Here is a 20,178-nt window from a genome sequence, read left to right on the forward strand (position 1 = left end):
CTAGGCTGACACTCTGTGTGGCGCTGAGGGAGCGCCGCACGGTCGGAGGGGCAGTACTGAGGGAGCGCCGCACAGTCGAAGGGGTAGTAATGAGGGAGCGTCGGAGGGGCAGTAATGAGGGAGCGCCGGAGGGGCAGTACTGAGGGAGCGCCGCACGGTCGGAGGGGCAGTACTGAGGGAGCGCCGCACAAAAAGATCCCACGGTATTATTTCGAAGAAGAGCAGGGGAGTTATCCCCAGTGACTTGGGGGCCAATATTTACCCCTGAATCAACATGACAAAAAAAACCATTATCGGGTCATTATCACATTGCTGTGTGTGGGAGCTTGCTGTGTGCAAATTGGCTGCCGCGTTTCCCACATTGCAACAGTGACTAGATTCTAAAAGTACTTCACTGGCTGTAAAGCGCTTTGAAATGTCTAGTGGTTGTGAAAGGCGCTATAGAAATGCATGTCTTTTTATTCTGTCGTTACCTGCATGCTATTGGTATGCAATTAAATGAGTTCAAACTAACGTGTGCAAATTGTGTCACCGCAGCTGAAGAGAAACAGAAGAGGGATACTGAGTACGCTCCGGGAAATGGAAGCCAGGAGGAGGAGGAGGAGGAGGAAGAGGAGGAGGAGGAGGAAGAAGAAGATGAGGCGGAGGCGGAGCCGGAACCGGAAGGGGAGAAAGGGGCACAAGTGAAGCAGAGTGCTGAGCAGGATGATGAAGTAAGTCACCGAGATGCCGTGCTGGGGACTGCACACGAGGCCCATATGAAAACGACGTTGATAAACTTTTTAGTAGGGTGCTGTCTTCTATATCTTCTTTTATGGGGTGGGGTGGAGAGCGAGAGGCAAATCCCTCCTGATTACTGTTCTGCATAAAGCTTGTTAACTTGCCATCGAGATTTGGTGGCGGAGGAAATGAGACCCTTGCTGTGTCCATTGGCGACGTCGATTATCCTACTTATCCCATAGGATGCAAGATTGAGATTGACGGAGTTTTGGACACTAAGGGATATGGGCCAGAAAGTGGAGTTGAGTAAGATGATCAGCCATGATCTTGAATGGCGGAACAGGCTCCTTTTTATGTTAAAATGCAAGGATCATCAATTTTTAAAAATTCATTTGCGGGATGTGGGCATCGCCAGCTAGGATGGCATTGTATGCTTGCCCTTTAGTACCCCCCCCCCGAGAAGGTGGTGGTAGGTCTCTTTTTTTCTTTTTGAAGCACTAGTAACCGGTTTGATTCAATGGAATGTCTCTGGGCCACTTCAGAAGGCAGTCAACTCAACCATGTTGGTGTGGGACTGGAATCACATATAGACCCAGACTGGATAAGGACAGCAGGTTTCATTCCCTGAAGAGACATCAGCATACAGTTTTGGTCTCCGTATTTAAGGAAGGATATACTTGCGCTGGAGGAAGTTCAGAGCAGGTTCACTCGGTTGATTCCTGAGATGAAGGGGCTGTTTTAAGAAAGGTTGAGCCTATGCTCATTGGAGTTTAGAAGAATGAGAGGTGATCTTATTGAAACATATAAGATTCTGAGGGGGCTTGACAGGGTAGATGCAGAGAGGATATTTCCCCTTGGGGAATCTAGAACTAGGGGGCATAGTTTCAGAATAAGGGGTCGCCCATTTAAAACGGAGATGAGGAGAAATTTCCTCTGAGGGTTGTGAATCCTTGGAATTCTCTGCCCCAGAGAGCTGTGAAGTCTGGTTTATTGAATATATTTAAGGTGGGAGATGGACAGATTCTTGAACGATTGGGGAGACAAGGGTTATGGGGAGTGGGCAGGGAAGTGGAGTTGAGGCCAAGATGAGATCAGCCATGATCTTATTGAATGGCGGAGCAGGCTCGAGGGGCCGAATGGCTGACTCCTGCTCCTATTTCTTATAGTCTTAACCAGATGCAGTTTTTATGACCGCTTCACGGTCATTTCTTTTTACTGATAACCAGCTTTTACTATCTCTGGGTTGTAAGTCCGGTCACACGACCACCGAGTTACCAGACCTGTGCATACCAAGAAGGCTTGGATTTAGAGCTGTGTTTTGTTTTGTCCCAAGCTTGAATTTTAACCTGTGGCTTTTATTTTCATTATATCGCAGAAGAAAGACAGTGTGAATACAAATGTGAAACCACGGAAAGATTGAGCAGTTTCCGTCGTAACGTCGTATGGGCAACACTGGGATTTCTGAGGAGTGACCATTGTCACAGGCACTTCAGAGAGATGAACTTTTACAGGATTTCGTGAGACCAGACTTGTGTGCAACAATTTAAAAAAACAAACAAAAAGCAAACAAACCCTACACACCACACTGACCAGACACTAGCTAGACCAGGTTATTGTATGTTTTCAGCAAGGACTCTAACCTGAATTGAAATGTACTTTATATATAAATATATATTATATAGTAGAACATAAATTACCGTTTATTGGTACAAGTCCTCTAAACTGTTACAATTATTAAATTAGTTCCCAGTAATCTGCAATTGGATTTCAGGCTTGCTGAATTTTAAGAATAAAACGATCAAGTGAGATGTTGGATGTTCCCCACAAGCCAGCCAAGAGGAGTGAGGTGGGGAGGGGAGGGGAGGGAAGGGAAGAGAATGGGGCAAACTAAATGGAACTATGTACTGTCCGAATGCTTCATTTGGCTATACCTGCAAAAACTACGCACTGCTGACAGGCCAGTTCTCCGAGAGGTTCATTCAGACTGAAATTCCGTGAATTCCACCAAACAGCAGAAACTTCCCCAGTCTTTTGCCCCGAGCGTCTCCCTTCCTCGGGATGTGATGAGTAGGGAAATGGGGGGCCATTTCCATTCCATAGCTTAGTTTGTCTCGAACTCGTTCCCGATACATTCCCAAGGGGGGGCGCAGCAGTAAAAGCTTAGCGCGTTAGAATGACTGACCCCCACCCATGCGAACAACTAGCTTTTGTTTCATTTCTTTCCCAACAAAATGGTCGACTATAAATGGGGAAGGGAGGAGGAACTCTCGGACAATTTGTGTTTTTCTGCAAGTTTGTTTTTCCCCGCTTCCTCTTACTCCAATTTGTTTTCAAAAAGTACGTTTCTTCCCCCCCCCTCCCCTCCCCAAATTGGCTACCTTTACGATTTGCTTCCACCCACATTTTTTAGGGACATTTTGTGGACTTTGCTGTTGCCAGCTTCCACCACTCTGAGCTCTGTGTTAGAATAGGATCTTGAGTGTGGCTTGCAGGTACTGTTGTTGAGGCGAGCTTTGCCAGTGTTGGCCCCCTACCTGCCCATAAATGATGTTTGAACGCAATTAGAATGCATGGAACTGATTCACCAACTTTTGTGAGCGCTTTCGCAACAAATCAAATACCTTAAAACTTTTTTTTGCTTTCTTGGCCGGCCTATCCTATGTTTTCCCGAAGCAGTGAGATGTGGTGTTACAAAGGGCTGCTAATAAATGCTGTTGTATAGAAGAATAATTTTAAAATCCAGACAGTTGTACGCACACGGTAATAAGTAGCCGGTATTAATGTTGCACTTTTGTTTTGTATCATTTTTTTCTTGGCTGTGTTGGTTCCTTGTTTAAGGGAGGGTGGGTTGGGTTGGGGAGAATCCGTGATGGGTTTGCATTTCAATCCAATATGTGTATCTCTCTCTCTCTCTCTCTCTCTCCTCTGGGTCTTGGACCCAGTGTGGAAGAGTCAGTAGGAACCAAACGTTAAATTGTCTGCTTCCTGTCCACCTGACTTCTGTTTCCTGTCCACCTTGACTTTGCTGTAACTTGGAACAGAGGATTATTTTTGTATTCAGCAGCTGTTTCTATTTTTTGAGGCCTTTTATGCTGAGGATCAAGTCTCTACATCCAGACTCTAACCAAACATTAGAGTCTCACTTGTGCAAGTGGTGGGGGCGGGGGGAGGAGCAGGACGTAGTTTGCGGAAGGGAGCTTGCAATTTCTTTCCGAGTGTGTCCACACCCAATCAGTAATCGCCATTCTGTAGAGCTGAGCTGGTCAGTTGCTGCAGAGACAACTTTTCTGCTCCTGCTGTCCATTGGTCCAAACGTGACTCGTTGCAATGGCAAGCTCGTTCGCATTGATGGCCTGGGCTTAGTGCCGCTGATACCAAAGTGTATACGTGGGCATTTAGTAAGTGCTTTTACAACCGGGTAAGCTTGAGTGGTGGTCAAGGTGGTGACAACAATGCTTCACTTTGCTACGCTTGTATTGCTTTGGAAGTTTGGGTTGAGATACATTTTTTTTTTGAGGAGTGGTGCATGAAACCGAATGCGTGCTGCAAAGGTCCCACTTGACCGATTTTGCGGGAGAATGTGTTGTGAATTCAGTGGCGAGTTTGAACACATCGCTTCCTGTCATTTATTCCGTAGTATTCCAGACCGTTGGCTTCTGAGCACACTTCGAATCATGCACTTGTTGTGAGTGGATTACAAGTTTGGTTTCACCTGTGAGCCTTTCACCATCTCTCCCTTCGCGCAAACACAATATCTAAAAGCAAGGTGGCAGGGTGTACCCTACACACCCTGGCGTCCGGTAGTTGGGAATCTGGTGAAACTGCGATCCTCAGTCCCGGGAATTTCAATCTTTTCCCGCTGAGGAAAAGGGAGAATTTCCGTTTCCCCAGTTGGGAGGCAATTCTCTCAATTGTCCTGAATTCCCCCCACCCCCGTCACCATTGTGGCAATTAAAAAAATTCTTCGAAGAGCTGTACATGAGGGCGGGCGGGAAAGAAACAACCACGCAGGAAAAGCACTGAATAGATATATGGCAAACTCACAGTATTTATCTTGCAATGCTACGTTAAGTATACGAATATGTTTAGTCCCATGGAAACAGGGAGACATTTTTCATTGATGTGGCACTTGCTTTGTATTTTTTTTAATAGAAATTTCACACTGTCTGACGCCCCTGGATGCGTCAGTGAGTTCGTTTGGACCACGTGACTGTATACAATCACACATGGCGGCCCCCTGTACCAGCGACATCTCACAAACAGCAAAGAAATGAACCACCAGTTAATATTTTGTTGAAAGTTGTTTTTGTGTGAGAAAGACGATCGGACTAAATCTTGGCAATGGTGCTGCTCATTCTGATGTGGTGTAAGATGGTCCTCGATTTTACTTAGAACAAACTGCAATACTTTAAAAGCTCTCATAGCCCATCCGTAAATTGTACCCACATTCTCAAACATGCGATTTTAAGCTTTCTCATACTTGGAGGGGTGGGGGTGACCATTTTGCCATGCCTTGGTAGCAGAGTTCCTTCTTTATACTGGAAGCAATGATCCCTCTAAGGTGCGCGTCCACTTGGCGATGGGAAAGTTCCTGCGCTGTCCGCTCACCGGCGTCCCCGCTGTAGACACCGCGCGTGTGCAGAAATTTAAAGGGACCACGCACTAAAACAAACAGGCCGCGCAGAGCAAAGTGCAGCTCGCAGGGAACCTTGATCGGAAGCGCTAGAGTTTGACTCCTGCGGAGACATTTCCCCGAGCTGCACTGAAGCACAGGTGAGGGAGGGGAAACACTCAATCAATGCCAATCAGAGCAAATACCACCACATTCTACCAGCGATGAGCGTATCTATTCCCTGACCCGTCTACCTGGCTGGGTGTGGGCGAACATTGCTGGCCATTTTGGAACCTCTTTTTAGATTTTAAAGATTGCAGATTTCCCCCCCAGTTGCCGCAGCGCGATGCAAGATCGTAATATTGCGGATATGGTAATAAGTCTGGTGGATTTGAGTGGAGGCAGTACTTGGTGGTGGCTATGCATTCACATAATATAATATAGAGACCTCCCCCCATCGCTGAAACAATTGAGGTATAAAGTCCACATTTTGGTCCTTACAAACTTAACATTTTCAGCTAGCCATGTTCTAATGCACTCAGTTCTCTGACTGATTATGTTTTGTTACTGCTGTTGCTGCTACTGCTGTTGAACCCATTGGTTGAAGTTGCATGAAAGGATCTAATTAGATTTCTGTGGATACACGTGTCTTCCCCCCCCCCCCCCCCCCCCCTCCTCTTAGCTGGCCTCCATAAATATTGGAGCTTTGTAACTGGGCTTTAATTTTGGCTGCTTGCCTTGTTGAACTGCAATGGTTTGTGTGCGTGAAGGTCAGTGATTGGGTTTACTGCACGAGAGCTCATGGTTGTGTGTGTGTGTGTTTTACTGGGACAATCTGGCTGTGATGGAAATACTACTAAAGTTATTGCGATACTGGTTTTGGGGTTTTTTTTTTGGGGGGGGGGGGCAACGGGGTGAGTTGGGAAGTGATGGCAAACATGGCCTTGCCAGTTCCAGTGTGCTTGCAATTGCAGACCGCTGCTGCCTGCTCAAAAGTGTTGTCGGATAGCCCAGACAATAAAAGCAACAACGGCTGTCCCGTGACATCGGGCCGTGATCCCACCCGTTGGCTGAATCTGAGCAATGCGAGCCCCCCACTTTTGTTTTTCCCCTCATGCGGAGCTTTGATAAGCAGCTTGACTTCCGAATGAGGAGACGGTGCTGGAGTGCTAGTCATGGACGGAACAGTGGCAGGAATGGAAGGCCGTAATGTTTCTGGGCCGTCTTTACAGCGACCCTGGTTATACCAGCCGTCGTTGGCCACTTGTACTTTTCCAATTAAAGCATATCCAAGTCTTAATTTTTTTTGTGTGGATTTTAACAGCAAGGTGTTAATGTAACAGCAAAAGTTAAATGTTGCCTTTTGTTGTACTGGCGGTGAAGATGCCTTTTGTGTACTCCTGTGTCATAAGACAAGTCCGTGATTGATACCGAGCTGGTATAAGTGATGAATAGTTTAAGTGAAGGATTGCTCTGTACAACGCTGATTGATGCTTGCTCCAGTCCATCGCCCTTCAAAGGCAAGTCCGAACATCCAAATGGGAAGCTTGATCCAAGCAAATTTAAACCAATGTCGTTGTTTTTTGAGTTGGAAAAATATATTCATGATTCCTTTTAACTCCTCCTGTAATGAAATAATGTTTTCTTTTACAATGTTAAGTTTATAATTAAGTTGAGGTCTAATGTTCACTTTTGTTTTTTAAAAAAAAAACAATAATGCTTTTGCCACCTAGTTCAAAGGGTCTCCATTCTGCTTGGTGAATAACCTTGTTGAGCAGCGTCGACCCTCTAACCCTGTGGTGGTTCATCGGTAGCACAGAATGGACCCTTTTCAAAGGAGATTATTTTATAAGTTTTTAAAATGCTGATTGTATAGAGTTTTGGAGCGTTAGACAAAATTGACTTAGTTTGTATCCCAGGTTAAGTTATGGTTGAGAACTTCCCTTACAGGAATGTAAATTCAAGATCATGTGATAATGATTCCTGCAACTAAAAAAAAAAATTAATTAAAACCGATGTCTGGCCTCTTCATTGCACTGGCTCCTCTAGTTTTATTGTTTGGTTCTTGGGCTGTGGGCATCACCCATCATTATTATTCTTGGGCAGTCTCCTGGAGTCGAGGATGACTTGCTTCCACACTAATGAGTTCTCAGGCAGTGACTCGGTACCGCAAGGTTCAGTGCTGGGACCCCAGCTATTTACAATATATATTAATGATTTAGACGAAGGAATTGAATGTAATATCTCCAAGTTTGCAGATGACACTAAGTTGGGTGGCAGTGTGAGCTGTGAGGAGGATGCTAAGAGGCTGCAAGGTGATTTGGACAGGTTAGGTGAGTGGGCAAATGTATGGCAGATGCAGAATAATGTAGATAAATGTGAAGTTATCCACTTTGGTGGCAAAAACAGGAGGGCTGATTATTACCTGAATGGTGACAGATTGGTAAAGGGGGAGGTGCAATGAGACCTGGGCGTCACGGTACATCAGTCATTGAAGGTTGGCATGCAGGTACAGCAGGCGGTTAAGAAAGCAAATGGCATGTTGGCCTTCACAGCGAGAGGATTTGAGTATAGGAGCAGGGATGTCTTACTGCAGTTGTACAGGGCCTTTGTAAGGCCACACCTTGAATATTGTGTACAGTTTTAATCTCCTAATCTGAGGAAGGACATTCTTGCTATTGAGGGAGTGCAGCGAAGGTTCACCAGACTGATTCCTGGGATGTCAGGAATGACATATGAAGAAAGACTGGATTGACTAGGCTTGTATTCAATGGAATTTAGAAGAATGAGGGGGATCTCCATAGGAACATATAAAATTCTGACGGGATTGGAGAGGTTAGATGCAGAAAGAATGTTCTTGATGTTGTGGAAGTTCAAAACCAGGGGTCACAGTCTAAGGATAAGGGGTAAGCCATTTAGGACCGAGATGAGGAGAAACTTCTTCACCCAGAGTTGTGGGCATGTGGAATTCTCTACCACAGAAAGTTGTTGGTGCCAGTTCGTCAGATATATTCAAGAGGGAGTTAGATGTGAGCCTTACAGCTAAAGGGATCAAGGGGTATGGAGAGAAAGCAGGAATGGGGTACTGAAATGCATGATCAGCCATGATATTCAATGGTGTGCAGGCTCAAAGGGCCGAATGGCCTACTCCTGCACCTATTTTCTATGTTTCTATGATAAGACCAATGTGGGATCTACAGTCTGTCACAGGTGGGGCAGACAGTGGGTGGGGGGGGCTTGGGTTGTCGTATGCTCCTTTTGCTGTTTGCGCTTGACTTCCGCGTGCTCCCGGCGAAGAGACTTCAGTGCATTCTCCATTTTGAGCGGTCTCGGGCCAGGGGTTCCCAAGAGTCGGTGGGGATGTTACATTTTTTCAGGGAGGCCTAGAGGGTGGCTTTGAAGCATTTTCTCTGCCCTCTTGGGGCTCGCTTGCCATGGCGGAGCTCAGAGTAGAGTGCTTGTTTCAGGAATCTTGAATCAGGCATACGGACAATGTGGCCCGTCCATCGGAGCTGATCGAGTGTGGTCAGTGCTTCGATGCTGGGGATGTTGGCCTAAGCAAGAACACTGACGTTGGTATGCCTATCCTGCCAATGGATTTGCAGGATTTTGTGGCGACCGTGTTGGTGGTACTTCTCCAGTGCTTTGGGGTGCCTGCTGTCCATAGTCCATGTCTCTGAAGCATATAGGAGGGCGAGTATTGCTACTGCTCTAATCCATGATCTTTTCCTCAGGTGACCGAAGGCTGCACTGGGACACTGAAGGCGGTGTTGGATTTCGTCATTGACATCTGCACTCGCTGACAGATGGTTTCCAAGGAATGGGAAGTGGTCCATGGATCTTGATGATGGGGTGGGGGGGCAGTACTATGTGGCGTGGGCAGGTTGGTAGAGAACCTTTGTCTTATGGATGTTTAATATAAGGCCCAGTCTCTCGTAGGCTTCAGTGAAGGTGTCAACAATCCATATTTACGAAAGGATATAGTTGCCTTGGAGGCAGTTCAGAGAAGGTTCACTGGGTTGATTCCAGGGATGAGTGGGTTGACTTATGAGGAAAGGTTGAGTAGGTTGGGCCTCTACTCATTGGAATTCAGAAGAATGAGAGGTGATCTTATCAAAACATATATGATTATGAGGGGGCTTGACAAGGTGGATGCAGAGAGGATGTTTCCACTGATGGGATAGACTAGAACTAGGGGGCATGATCTTAGAATAAGGGGCTGCCCATTAAAACAAATGAGAAATTTCTTCTGAGGGTTGTAAATCTGTGGCAATCGCTGCCTCAGAGCTGTGGAAGCTAGGACATTGTCTATTTCTGTCTTAAATTTATTCAGTTTCTTAAATAAGGGTTATGGGGAGCGGGCAGTGAAGTGGAGCTGAGTCCATGATCAGATCAGCCATGATCTTCTTGAATGGCGGAGCAGGCTCGAGGGGCTGTATGGCTGCCTCCTGCTCCTATTAAGTTCTTATAATCTACCTGCTCTTGTATTCTATGCCTCAGCTAATACAGGCAAGTATTCTGTATGCCTCCTTAACCACCTTATCTACCTGGCCTGCTATTTTCAGGGACCTGCACTCCAAGGTCACTCTGTTTCCCTACACTTCTCATTTAATGTGTGTTCCCTTGCCTTGTTAGCCCTCCCCAAATGCATTACCTCACACTTCTCTGGATTGAATTCCTTTTGCCACTGTTCTGCCCAGTTCATTGATATATTTCTGTAGTCTGCTATCCATGCTGGTATATTAACTGGCGTGGGAAATGCACATTGCTGAAGTCCCTTCTTGTTGGCATGTTAGTGGAGAAAATGTGCCCCAGTGTACAGTTTTGGCTGCCCTGAAGTTTCAGGGAGGAGGATAAACTACATTTCCCATCATGCAAAGGGCCATGGCGGGGCGGGGCTACCCGCACTGTCAATCAGCGACATGCGAGGGGCTGCCCAATTCATCAGTCGAAAATGCCTTCCCCATCCCCCCCCGCGCCGAGTGTTTAGTTGAGGGGCAGGAATGGATCTGACAGCAAATCATTTTTAACACCAAACGTTTGAATTCGCTTCTGCGACGACAAACACAACTTTAAGCCACGGTGCCCGCCTCCAGCAGCTGATTGGTCAGTCGGAAGGCGGAGCCACGCGCTGATAGAGCGGCGATCGCTGTCACTCAATAAACGTCACGGCCGCAATCAACAAAAATGGCTGAATAACAAGTTGGCAGCGGGCGGCTTTCAATCTCTCGTCAACTTGATGACTCAGTCAAACGGAGCGCGTGAGCGACAAGGGACAAAGTTCACGTCGCGCAGTCTTTCAAAACTCACCGTGGGAACGACGCACGGTGGTACCGTACCGTACCGCCCCGCCCGCCCCCCACACACACGATTGGACACCAATCTATTCGAATTTAGCCAAGCCTCCACCTGATTGGTCCGCTTCTCTGTCAATCAATGCTGACACTCGCGAACGCATCGGTGCCCACCCACCCAGCGCCACGCCGATTGGCTGAAACCCGTCAGCTCCGCTGTGAGCGGCCGAGCCAGCCGTCAATCAAACGCACACTCAGCACGGAGCCCTCCCCCCCCCCCCCCCCCTCCCTTTACCCGCCTCCGATTGGCTGGGGAAACCTGCCATCTCGTCGTACGCGCTCGAGCCCGTCCTTCAGAGCGGTGAACGCCCAGCCGTCCCGCCCCCTTGCGCCCCCAGCTCCGGCCGCGATTAGCTAACACCGCCCGTCCATCAACAGCGGCGCCCGCCGCCATTGGCCGTCCGGGCTGTCAATCGTCGTGGGGGGAGGGGGGGGGGTGTTTTTTTTTGGTCGGCGCGGCTGTGCCGTCCCGTCCCGTCCGCTCGACGACGGTTCTGAGGTAAAATGGAGAAAAGTCCGGAGCCCAGAGTTTGGTGGGGTTGACGCGAGAGTGAGAGAAGGTTTATTTTTGATGAGCGGCTCTCGCCCCCTCCTTCCTCCTCCTTCCGGCGGCCCGAGGGGGAAGAGAGAGGGGTGAATTTTTATATATATTAAAAAAAAACATTTTTATTTTAAAAAGCACATAGGCCGCAGGCCATGGCCGAGTTCGCGCTGCCGCGGCACAGCGCGGTGGTGGAGCGGCTCCGCAAGCGGATCGAGCTGTGCCGCCGGCACCACACGGGCTGTGAGGCGCGCTACGAGCGGGCGGCGGCCGAGCGGCTGCAGCTGGAGCGGCCGCTCACCTTCGGCCTGCACCAGCGCTGCCTGCAGGCCAAGAGCAAGCGGGCCGGCAAGCAGCGGCCTCCTCCGCCGTCTCAGCCGCCGCCGGCCGCCTTCAGGAACAACTCCAACACCGACCCGCCGCCCGGAGCTGGGAGCGCCGATCAGAGCAGGAGCAACACGCTGCAGGCGGTAAGGACCCGCCGGCACCGCGACTCGCTGGCCTCTCACACTTACACTGTAACTTGCTCTCTCCTCAATGTCTGTAACTTGCTCTCTCCTTAATGTCTGTGTAACTTGCTCTCTCCTTAATGTCTGTAACTTGCTCTCTCCTTAATGTCTGTGTAACTTGCTCTCTCCTTAATGTCTGTAACTTGCTCTCTCCTTAATGTCTGTAACTTGCTCTCTCAATGTCTGTAACTTGCTCTCTCCTCAATGTCTGTGTAACTTGCTCTCTCAATGTCTGTGTAACTTGCTCTCTCCTTAATGTCTGTAACTTGCTCTCTCAATGTCTGTAACTTGCTCTCTCCTCAATGTCTGTGTAACTTGCTCTCTCCTTAATGTCTGTAACTTGCTCTCTCAATGTCTGTAACTTGCTCTCTCCTCAATGTCTGTAACTTGCTCTCTCAATGTCTGTGTAACTTGCTCTCTCAATGTCTGTGTAACTTGCTCTCTCTCTCAATGTCTGTGTAACTTGCTCTCTCTCTTAATGTCTGTGTAACTTGCCCTCTCCTTAATGTCTGTAACTTGCTCTCTCAATGTCTGTGTAACTTGCCCTCTCCTCAATGTCTGTGTAACTTGCTCTCTCCTCAATGTCTGTGTAACTTGCTCTCTCCTCAATGTCTGTGTAACTTGCTCTCTCTCTCAATGTCTGTGTAACTTGCTCTCTCTCTTAATGTCTGTGTAACTTGCTCTCTCCTTAATGTCTGTAACTTGCTCTCTCCTTAATGTCTGTAACTTGCTCTCTCAATGTCTGTGTAACTTGCCCTCTCCTTAATGTCTGTAACTTGCTCTCTCAATGTCTGTGTAACTTGCCCTCTCCTTAATGTCTGTGTAACTTGCTCTCTCCTTAATGTCTGTGTAACTTGCTCTCTCAATGTCTGTGTAACTTGCTCTCCTTAATGTCTGTGTAACTTGCTCTCTCCTTAATGTCTGTGTAACTTGCTCTCTCCTTAATGTCTGTGAACTTGCTCTCTCCTCAATGTCTGTGTAACTTGCTCTCTCCTTAATGTCTGTGTAACTTGCTCTCTCCTCAATGTCTGTGTAACTTGCTCTCTCCTTAATGTCTGTGTAACTTGCTCTCTCAATGTCTGTGTAACTTGCTCTCTCCTCAATGTCTGTGTAACTTGCTCTCTCAATGTCTGTGTAACTTGCTCTCTCCTTAATGTCTGTGTAACTTGCTCTCTCCTTAATGTCTGTGTAACTTGCTCTCTCAATGTCTGTGTAACTTGCTCTCTCAATGTCTGTGTAACTTGCTCTCTCCTCAATGTCTGTGTAACTTGCTCTCTCCTTAATGTCTGTGTAACTTGCTCTCTCCTTAATGTCTGTGTAACTTGCTCTCTCCTTAATGTCTGTGTAACTTGCTCTCTCCTTAATGTCTGTGTAACTTGCTCTCTCCTTAATGTCTGTGTAACTTGCTCTCTCCTTAATGTCTGTGTAACTTGCTCTCTCCTTAATGTCTGTGTAACTTGCTCTCTCCTTAATGTCTGTGTAACTTGCTCTCTCCTTAATGTCTGTGTAACTTGCTCTCTCCTTAATGTCTGTGTAACTTGCTCTCACCTTAATGTCTGTGTAACTTGCTCTCTCAATGTCTGTGTAACTTACTCTCTCAATGTCTGTGTAACTTACTCTCTCAATGTCTGTGTAACTTGCTCTCTCAATGTCTGTGTAACTTGCTCTCTCAATGTCTGTGTAACTTGCTCTCTCAATGTCTGTGTAACTTGCTCTCTCAATGTCTGTGTAACTTGCTCTCTCCTTAATGTCTGTGTAACTTGCTCTCAATGTCTGTGTAACTTGCTCTCTCAATGTCTGTGTAACTTGCTCTCTCAATGTCTGTGTAACTTGCTCTCTCAATGTCTGTGTAACTTGCTCTCTCAATGTCTGTGTAACTTGCTCTCAATGTCTGTGTAACTTGCTCTCTCAATGTCTGTGTAACTTGCTCTCTCAATGTCTGTATAACTTGCTCTCTCAATGTCTTGTGTAACTTGCTCTCTCAATGTCTTGTGTAACTTGCTCTCTCCTTAATGTCTGTGTAACTTGCTCTCTCAATGTCTGTGTAACTTGCTCTCTCAATGTCTGTGTAACTTGCTCTCTCAATGTCTGTGTAACTTGCTCTCTCAATGTCTGTGTAACTTGCTCTCTCAATGTCTTGTGTAACTTGCTCTCTCAATGTCTTGTGTAACTTGCTCTCTCCTTAATGTCTGTGTAACTTGCTCTCTCAATGTCTGTGTAACTTGCTCTCTCAATGTCTGTGTAACTTGCTCTCTCCTTAATGTCTGTGTAACTTGCTCTCTCCTTAATGTCTGTAACTTGCTCTCTCAATGTCTGTGTAACTTGCTCTCTCAATGTCTGTGTAACTTGCTTTCTCAATGTCTGTAACTTGCTTTCTCAATGTCTGTAACTTGCTCTCAATGTCTGTGTAACTTGCTCTCTCCTTAGTGTCTGTGTAACTTGCTCTCAATGTCTGTGTAACTTGCTCTCTCCTCAATGTCTGTAACTTGCTCTCTCAATGTCTGTGTAACTTGCTCTCTCAATGTCTGTGTAACTTGCTCTCTCAATGTCTGTGTAACTTGCTCTCAATGTCTGTGTAACTTGCTCTCAATGTCTGTGTAACTTGCTCTCTCCTCAATGTCTGTAACTTGCTCTCTCAATGTCTGTGTAACTTGCTCTCTCAATGTCTGTGTAACTTGCTCTCTCAATGTCTGTGTAACTTGCTCTCTCAATGTCTGTGTAACTTGCTCTCTCAATGTCTGTGTAACTTGCTCTCTCAATGTCTGTGTAACTTGCTCTCTCCTTAATGTCTGTGTAACTTGCTCTCTCCTTAATGTCTGTGTAACTTGCTCTCTCCTTAATGTCTGTGTAACTTGCTCTCTCAATGTCTGTGTAACTTGCTCTCTCAATGTCTGTGTAACTTGCTCTCTCAATGTCTGTAACTTGCTCTCTCCTTAATGTCTGTGTAACTTGCTCTCTCCTTAATGTCTGTGTAACTTGCTCTCTCAATGTCTGTGTAACTTGCTCTCTCAATGTCTGTGTAACTTGCTCTCTCCTTAATGTCTCTGTAACTTGCTCTCTCAATGTCTGTGTAACTTGCTCAATGTCTGTGTAACTTGCTCTCTCAATGTCTGTGTAACTTGCTCTCTCAATGTCTGTGTAACTTGCTCTCTCAATGTCTCTAACTTGCTCTCTCCTTAATGTCTCTGTAACTTGCTCTCTCAATGTCTGTTTAACTTGCTCTCTCCTTAGTGTCTGTAACTTGCTCTCTCCTTAATGTCTGTAACTTGCTTTCTCCTTAATGTCTGTAACTTGCTCTCTCAATGTCTGTGTAACTTGCTCTCTCAATTTCTGTGTAACTTGCTCTCTCCTTAATGTCTGTAACTTGCTCTCACCTTAATGTCTGTGTAACTTGCTCTCACCTTAATGTCTGTAACTTGCTCTCACCTTAATGTCTGTGTAACTTGCTCTCTCAATGTCTGTGTAACTTGCTCTCTCAATGTCTGTGTAACTTGCTCCTTAATGTCTAACTTGCTCTCTCCTTAATGTCTAACTTGCTCTCTCCTTAACGTCTGTGTAACTTGCTCTCTCCTTAACGTCTGTGTAACTTGCTCTCTCCTTAACGTCTGTGTAACTTGCTCTCTCAACGTCTGTGTAACTTGCTCTCTCCTTAACGGCTGTGTAACTTGCTCTCTCAACGTCTGTGTAACTTGCTCTCTCCTTAACGGCTGTGTAACTTGCTCTCTCCTTAACGTCTGTGTAACTTGCTCTCTCCTTAACGTCTGTGTAACTTGCTCTCTCCTTAACGTCTGTGTAACTTGCTCTCTCCTTAACGTCTGTGTAACTTGCTCTCTCCTTAACGTCTGTGTAACTTGCTCTCTCCTTAACGTCTGTGTAACTTGCTCTCTCAACGTCTGTGTAACTTGCTCTCTCCTTAACGTCTGTGTAACTTGCTCTCTCCTTAACGTCTGTGTAACTTGCTCTCTCAACGTCTGTGTAACTTGCTCTCTCCTTAACGTCTGTGTAACTTGCTCTCTCCTTAACGTCTGTGTAACTTGCTCTCTCCTTAACGTCTGTGTAACTTGCTCTCTCCTTAACGTCTGTGTAACTTGCTCTCTCCTTAACGTCTGTGTAACTTGCTCTCTCCTTAACGTCTGTGTAACTTGCTCTCTCCTTAACGTCTGTGTAACTTGCTCTCTCCTTAACGTCTGTGTAACTTGCTCTCTCCTTAACGTCTGTGTAACTTGCTCTCTCCTTAACGTCTGTGTAACTTGCTCTCTCCTTAACGTCTGTGTAACTTGCTCTCTCCTTAACGTCTGTGTAACTTGCTCTCTCCTTAACGTCTGTGTAACTTGCTCTCTCCTTAACGTCTGTGTAACTTGCTCTCTCCTTAACGTCTGTGTAACTTGCTCTCTCCTTAACGTCTGTGTAACTTGCTCTCTCCTTAACGTCTGTGTAACTTGCTCTCTCCTTAACGTCTGTGTAACTTGCTCTCTCCTTAACGTCTGTGTAACTTGCTCTCTCCTTAACGTCTGTGTAACTTGCTCTCTCCTTAACGTCTGTGTAACTTGCTCTCTCCTTAACGTCTGTGTAACTTGCTCTCTCCTTAACGTCTGTGTAACTTGCTCTCTCCTTAACGTCTGTGTAACTTGCTCTCTCCTTAACGTCTGTGTAACTTGCTCTCTCCTTAACGTCTGTGTAACTTGCTCTCTCCTTAACGTCTGTGTAACTTGCTCTCTCCTTAACGTCTGTGTAACTTGCTCTCTCCTTAACGTCTGTGTAACTTGCTCTCTCCTTAACGTCTGTGTAACTTGCTCTCTCCTTAACGTCTGTGTAACTTGCTCTCTCAACGTCTGTGTAACTTGCTCTCTCAACGTCTGTGTAACTTGCTCTCTCAACGTCTGTGTAACTTGCTCTCTCAACGTCTGTGTAACTTGCTCTCTCAACGTCTGTGTAACTTGCTCTCTCAACGTCTGTGTAACTTGCTCTCTCAACGTCTGTGTAACTTGCTCTCTCAACGTCTGTGTAACTTGCTCTCACCTTAATGTCTGTGTAACGTGTTAATCCAACTTAATAGACTTAAACTTATAATTTTAAACTTAACTTCAAACCTAATGTCCTTATAACTTGCTCACACTTCATCTCTTTATAACTTGCTCAAACCTTGAAGTGTGAATAAATTTATAAAAACATGTCCTAAAACAAGTTGTATAAATTTACTCACACTTCATGTCTTTGTAACTTGCTCTAACCTAAAGTCTTTTATAACATGTTAATGCAACTTAATAGACTTTAACTTATTATTTTAAACTTAAGACTTTATAACTTCAAACCTTAATGTCCTTATAAACTTATTCAAACTTAATGTCTTTATAACTTGCCCCAACCTTGAAGTGTGAATAAATTTGAGAACTTTATGTCCTTGTTTCACTACGTTAATGGCGATGTCTTTATAAACTTATTCAAATCTAATGTCCTCACAACTTGTCATTGAAACTTAATAGACATCAACTTATTCAAACATAAGACTTTATAACTTGTTATTAAAACCGAATGTCATTGTAACTTCAAACCTAATGTCTGAATAACTTGTTCAAAACTTGCTAATCAAGCTTCATAAACTTTACGTTATTCAAACATAATAGACTTTAAGTTATTATTCAAACTTAAGCCTTTATAACTTGTTCAAACTTAATGTCATTAACTTGTTAATCAAACTTGGACTTTAAATTATTATTCAGACTTAAGACTTTATAACTTCAAACTTGATGTCTTTATAAACTTAAACCTAATGTCAACTTGTTGAAACTCAATAGACTTCAACTTATTATTCAAACTTAATGTCTTTATACCTTATTAAAACCTAATGTTTTTATAACTTGTTAATCAGACTTAAAGACTTTCATTTATAAGCACCTTAGATTCCCAAAGTGCTTTACAGCCAATGAAGTACTTTTTGAAGTGTAGCCACTGTTGTAATGTAACAAATGGAATAGACTAACTTATTCAACCTTAATAGACTTTATAACTTAAACTGTTTAAATTGTGGTATACATTTTTTTGAGGGGTGATGTGAATCAACTCCTGTTAGCAAATCTTACACCACAGAAAGGGAGGCCATTTGGCACATCGTGCTGATGCCAGCTCTTAAACAAGCTCTCCAGTTAGTCCCACCCCTCCACCCGCCACTCTTTCCCCACAGCCCTGCAAATGTTTCCCCTTCAAGTATTTATCCAATTCCCCTTTAAAAGTTATTATTGAATCTGCTTCCACCGCCCTTTCAGGCAGTGCATTCCAGGTTACAAAAGCTCACTCAATAATTCCTCCTCATCTCCCCTCTGTTTCTTTTGAGAAATAGCTTAAATCTGTGTCTTCTGGTGACTGACCCTGCTGCCAGTGGAAACCATTTCTTCCTATCTACACTTCATGGTTTGGACATGTGGGAGGGGGCTTGTGTGGATCATAAACAGCAACATGGATGTGTTGGGCTGGATGGCCTTTTTCTGTGCTGTAAAAATTTTGCAATACCTAATTAAATAGCCCCTTAACCTTATGTGCTTTTGATGTAATAATGTAATATGATATGAGGGTTTTTGATGGATTAGATAGAGAGAAAACGTTTCCAGTGACAGGAGGGTCGGTAACCAGAGGACACAGATCATTGGCAAAATAACCAGAGGGGAGATGAGAATTTTACTCAGCAAATTATGATGTGGAATGCACTGCCTGAAAGGCTGATGGAAGCAGATTCAATCTAACTTTCAAAGGTGAATGGGATAAATACTTGAACAGGCAAAATGTGCAGGGCTATGGGGACTGAGCAGGGGGAGTGGGACTAATTAGTAGCACTTTGAAAGAGTTGGCACAGGCACGATGGCCTTGCCTTCTACGCTGTATGACTTTAACAATCTTGCTGCCAGCACCTTATTATATAAACTGCATTTGTTTCGCCCTCAGGAGCACACCACAACCCGCACATCGCTTTTATTTTTGAAGTGCGGCATCAGCCACAGTTGTTTTGTGAAATAAATAATTTGCATATATATGGCACCTTTCACTAGCTCAGAATAACCCAAAGCACTTTACAGCCAATATAGTACTCTTGTGTAATGTTGGGAAAAGCACACAGCAATAAGATAATGACCAGATAATCTATTTTAATGATGTTGGTTCAGTGATATTGATCAGGATACAGGAGGGAACTCTCCAACTCCTCTTCGTATAGTGCCATGGGATCTTTTGCGTCCACGTGAGGGGGCAGACGGGGCATCAGTTTGACCCCTCATTTGAAATATGGCACCTCCCTCAGTACATGCGCTGAAGTGTCAACCTGCATTAGGAGCTCAAACCAAAACCTCCTTACTCCTAGGCGATAGAGCTCCGAACTGAGCCATGGCTGCAGATTGAATAGTAACTTTCAAAAGGGAAGTGTGTATTTATTCATTCACTGGATGTGGGCATCACTGGCAACACCAGCATTTATTGCTGATCCCTAATTGCCTTTTGAGAAGGTGGTGATGAGCTGCCTTCTTGAACCGCTGTAATCCGTGTGGTGAAGGTGCTCCCACAGTGCTGTAAGGGAGAGAGTTCCAGGATTTTGAATGAGTGACAATGAAGGAACGGTGATCTATTTCCAAGTCAGGATGGCGTGTGACATAGGGACTTTGGAGACGGTAGTGTTCATGCACGTGCTGCCCTTGTCCTTCGAGGCGGTAGAGGTCGCGAGTTTGGAAGGTGTTACCGAAGAAGCCTTGGCGAGTTGCTGTAGTGGATCTTGTAGATGGTACACACTGCAGCCACAGTGCGCCGGTGGTGGAGGGAGTGAATGTTGAAGGTGGTGCTGATCAAGCGGGCTGCTTTGCCCTAGATGGTATCGAGCTTCTTGTGTGTTGTTGGAGCTGCACTCATTCAGGCAAGTGGAGAGTATTCCATCACACTCCTGACTGGTGCCTTGTAGTGGAGAGGCTTTGGGGAGTCAGCAGGTGAGTTACGCTGCAGAATACCCAGCCTCTGACTGTTGTAGCCACATTATTTTTGTGGCTGGCCCAGTTAAGTTTCTGGTCAATGGTGACTTCCCCCCCCACTCCCTGGGATGTTGATGGCAGGGTAATGCTACTGAATGTAAAGGGGAGATTGTTAAACTCTCTCTTGTTGGAGATGGTAATTTTCAGACACTTGTGTGGTGTGAATGTTATTTGCCACTTAGCCCAAACCTGAATGTCGTTCAGGTCTTGCTGTATGCAGGCATGGACTGCTCCATTATCTGAGGAGTTGCAAATGGAACAGAACACTGGGCCCAAGTTTCCACATGATTTGCGCCTGATTTTTAGGAGCAACTGGTGGAGAACGGACTTCTTAGAAATCGCAATTCTCCACATTTTTTTTTTCTGCAGTTCTAGTCAGGTAGAACTGTTCTACTTTGGAACAGAATTTTTTCTTCAAAAGGGGGCGTGTCCGGCCACT

The 20,178-nt window shown here is 45.4% G+C and overlaps 2 protein-coding genes across 4 annotated transcripts in view; both read left to right on the plus strand.

The window, feature by feature from the left end:
* Positions 1-7,344, plus strand: part of canx (calnexin) — an 85,497-nt gene extending 78,153 nt beyond the window's left edge. For all 3 annotated transcript variants that reach the window (XM_070877978.1, XM_070877980.1, XM_070877979.1), the window contains exons 14-15: positions 538-713; positions 2,096-7,344. In XM_070877978.1, the coding sequence (XP_070734079.1) occupies positions 538-713; positions 2,096-2,140 (221 nt within the window). In that variant the 3' untranslated portion in view covers positions 2,141-7,344. The remainder of the gene's footprint in view (positions 1-537; positions 714-2,095) is intronic.
* A 3,828-nt stretch (positions 7,345-11,172) lies between these two features.
* The window catches only part of maml1 (mastermind-like transcriptional coactivator 1), a 93,869-nt gene continuing 84,863 nt past the window's right edge, over positions 11,173-20,178 (plus strand). The window contains exon 1 of the mRNA XM_070877981.1: positions 11,173-11,697. Within this exon, the coding sequence (XP_070734082.1) occupies positions 11,383-11,697 (315 nt within the window). The 5' untranslated portion in view covers positions 11,173-11,382. The remainder of the gene's footprint in view (positions 11,698-20,178) is intronic.

The sequence above is a fragment of the Pristiophorus japonicus genome, chromosome 4 (genome assembly GCF_044704955.1).
Source record: "Pristiophorus japonicus isolate sPriJap1 chromosome 4, sPriJap1.hap1, whole genome shotgun sequence".
Classification (NCBI taxonomy): domain Eukaryota; kingdom Metazoa; phylum Chordata; class Chondrichthyes; family Pristiophoridae; genus Pristiophorus; species Pristiophorus japonicus.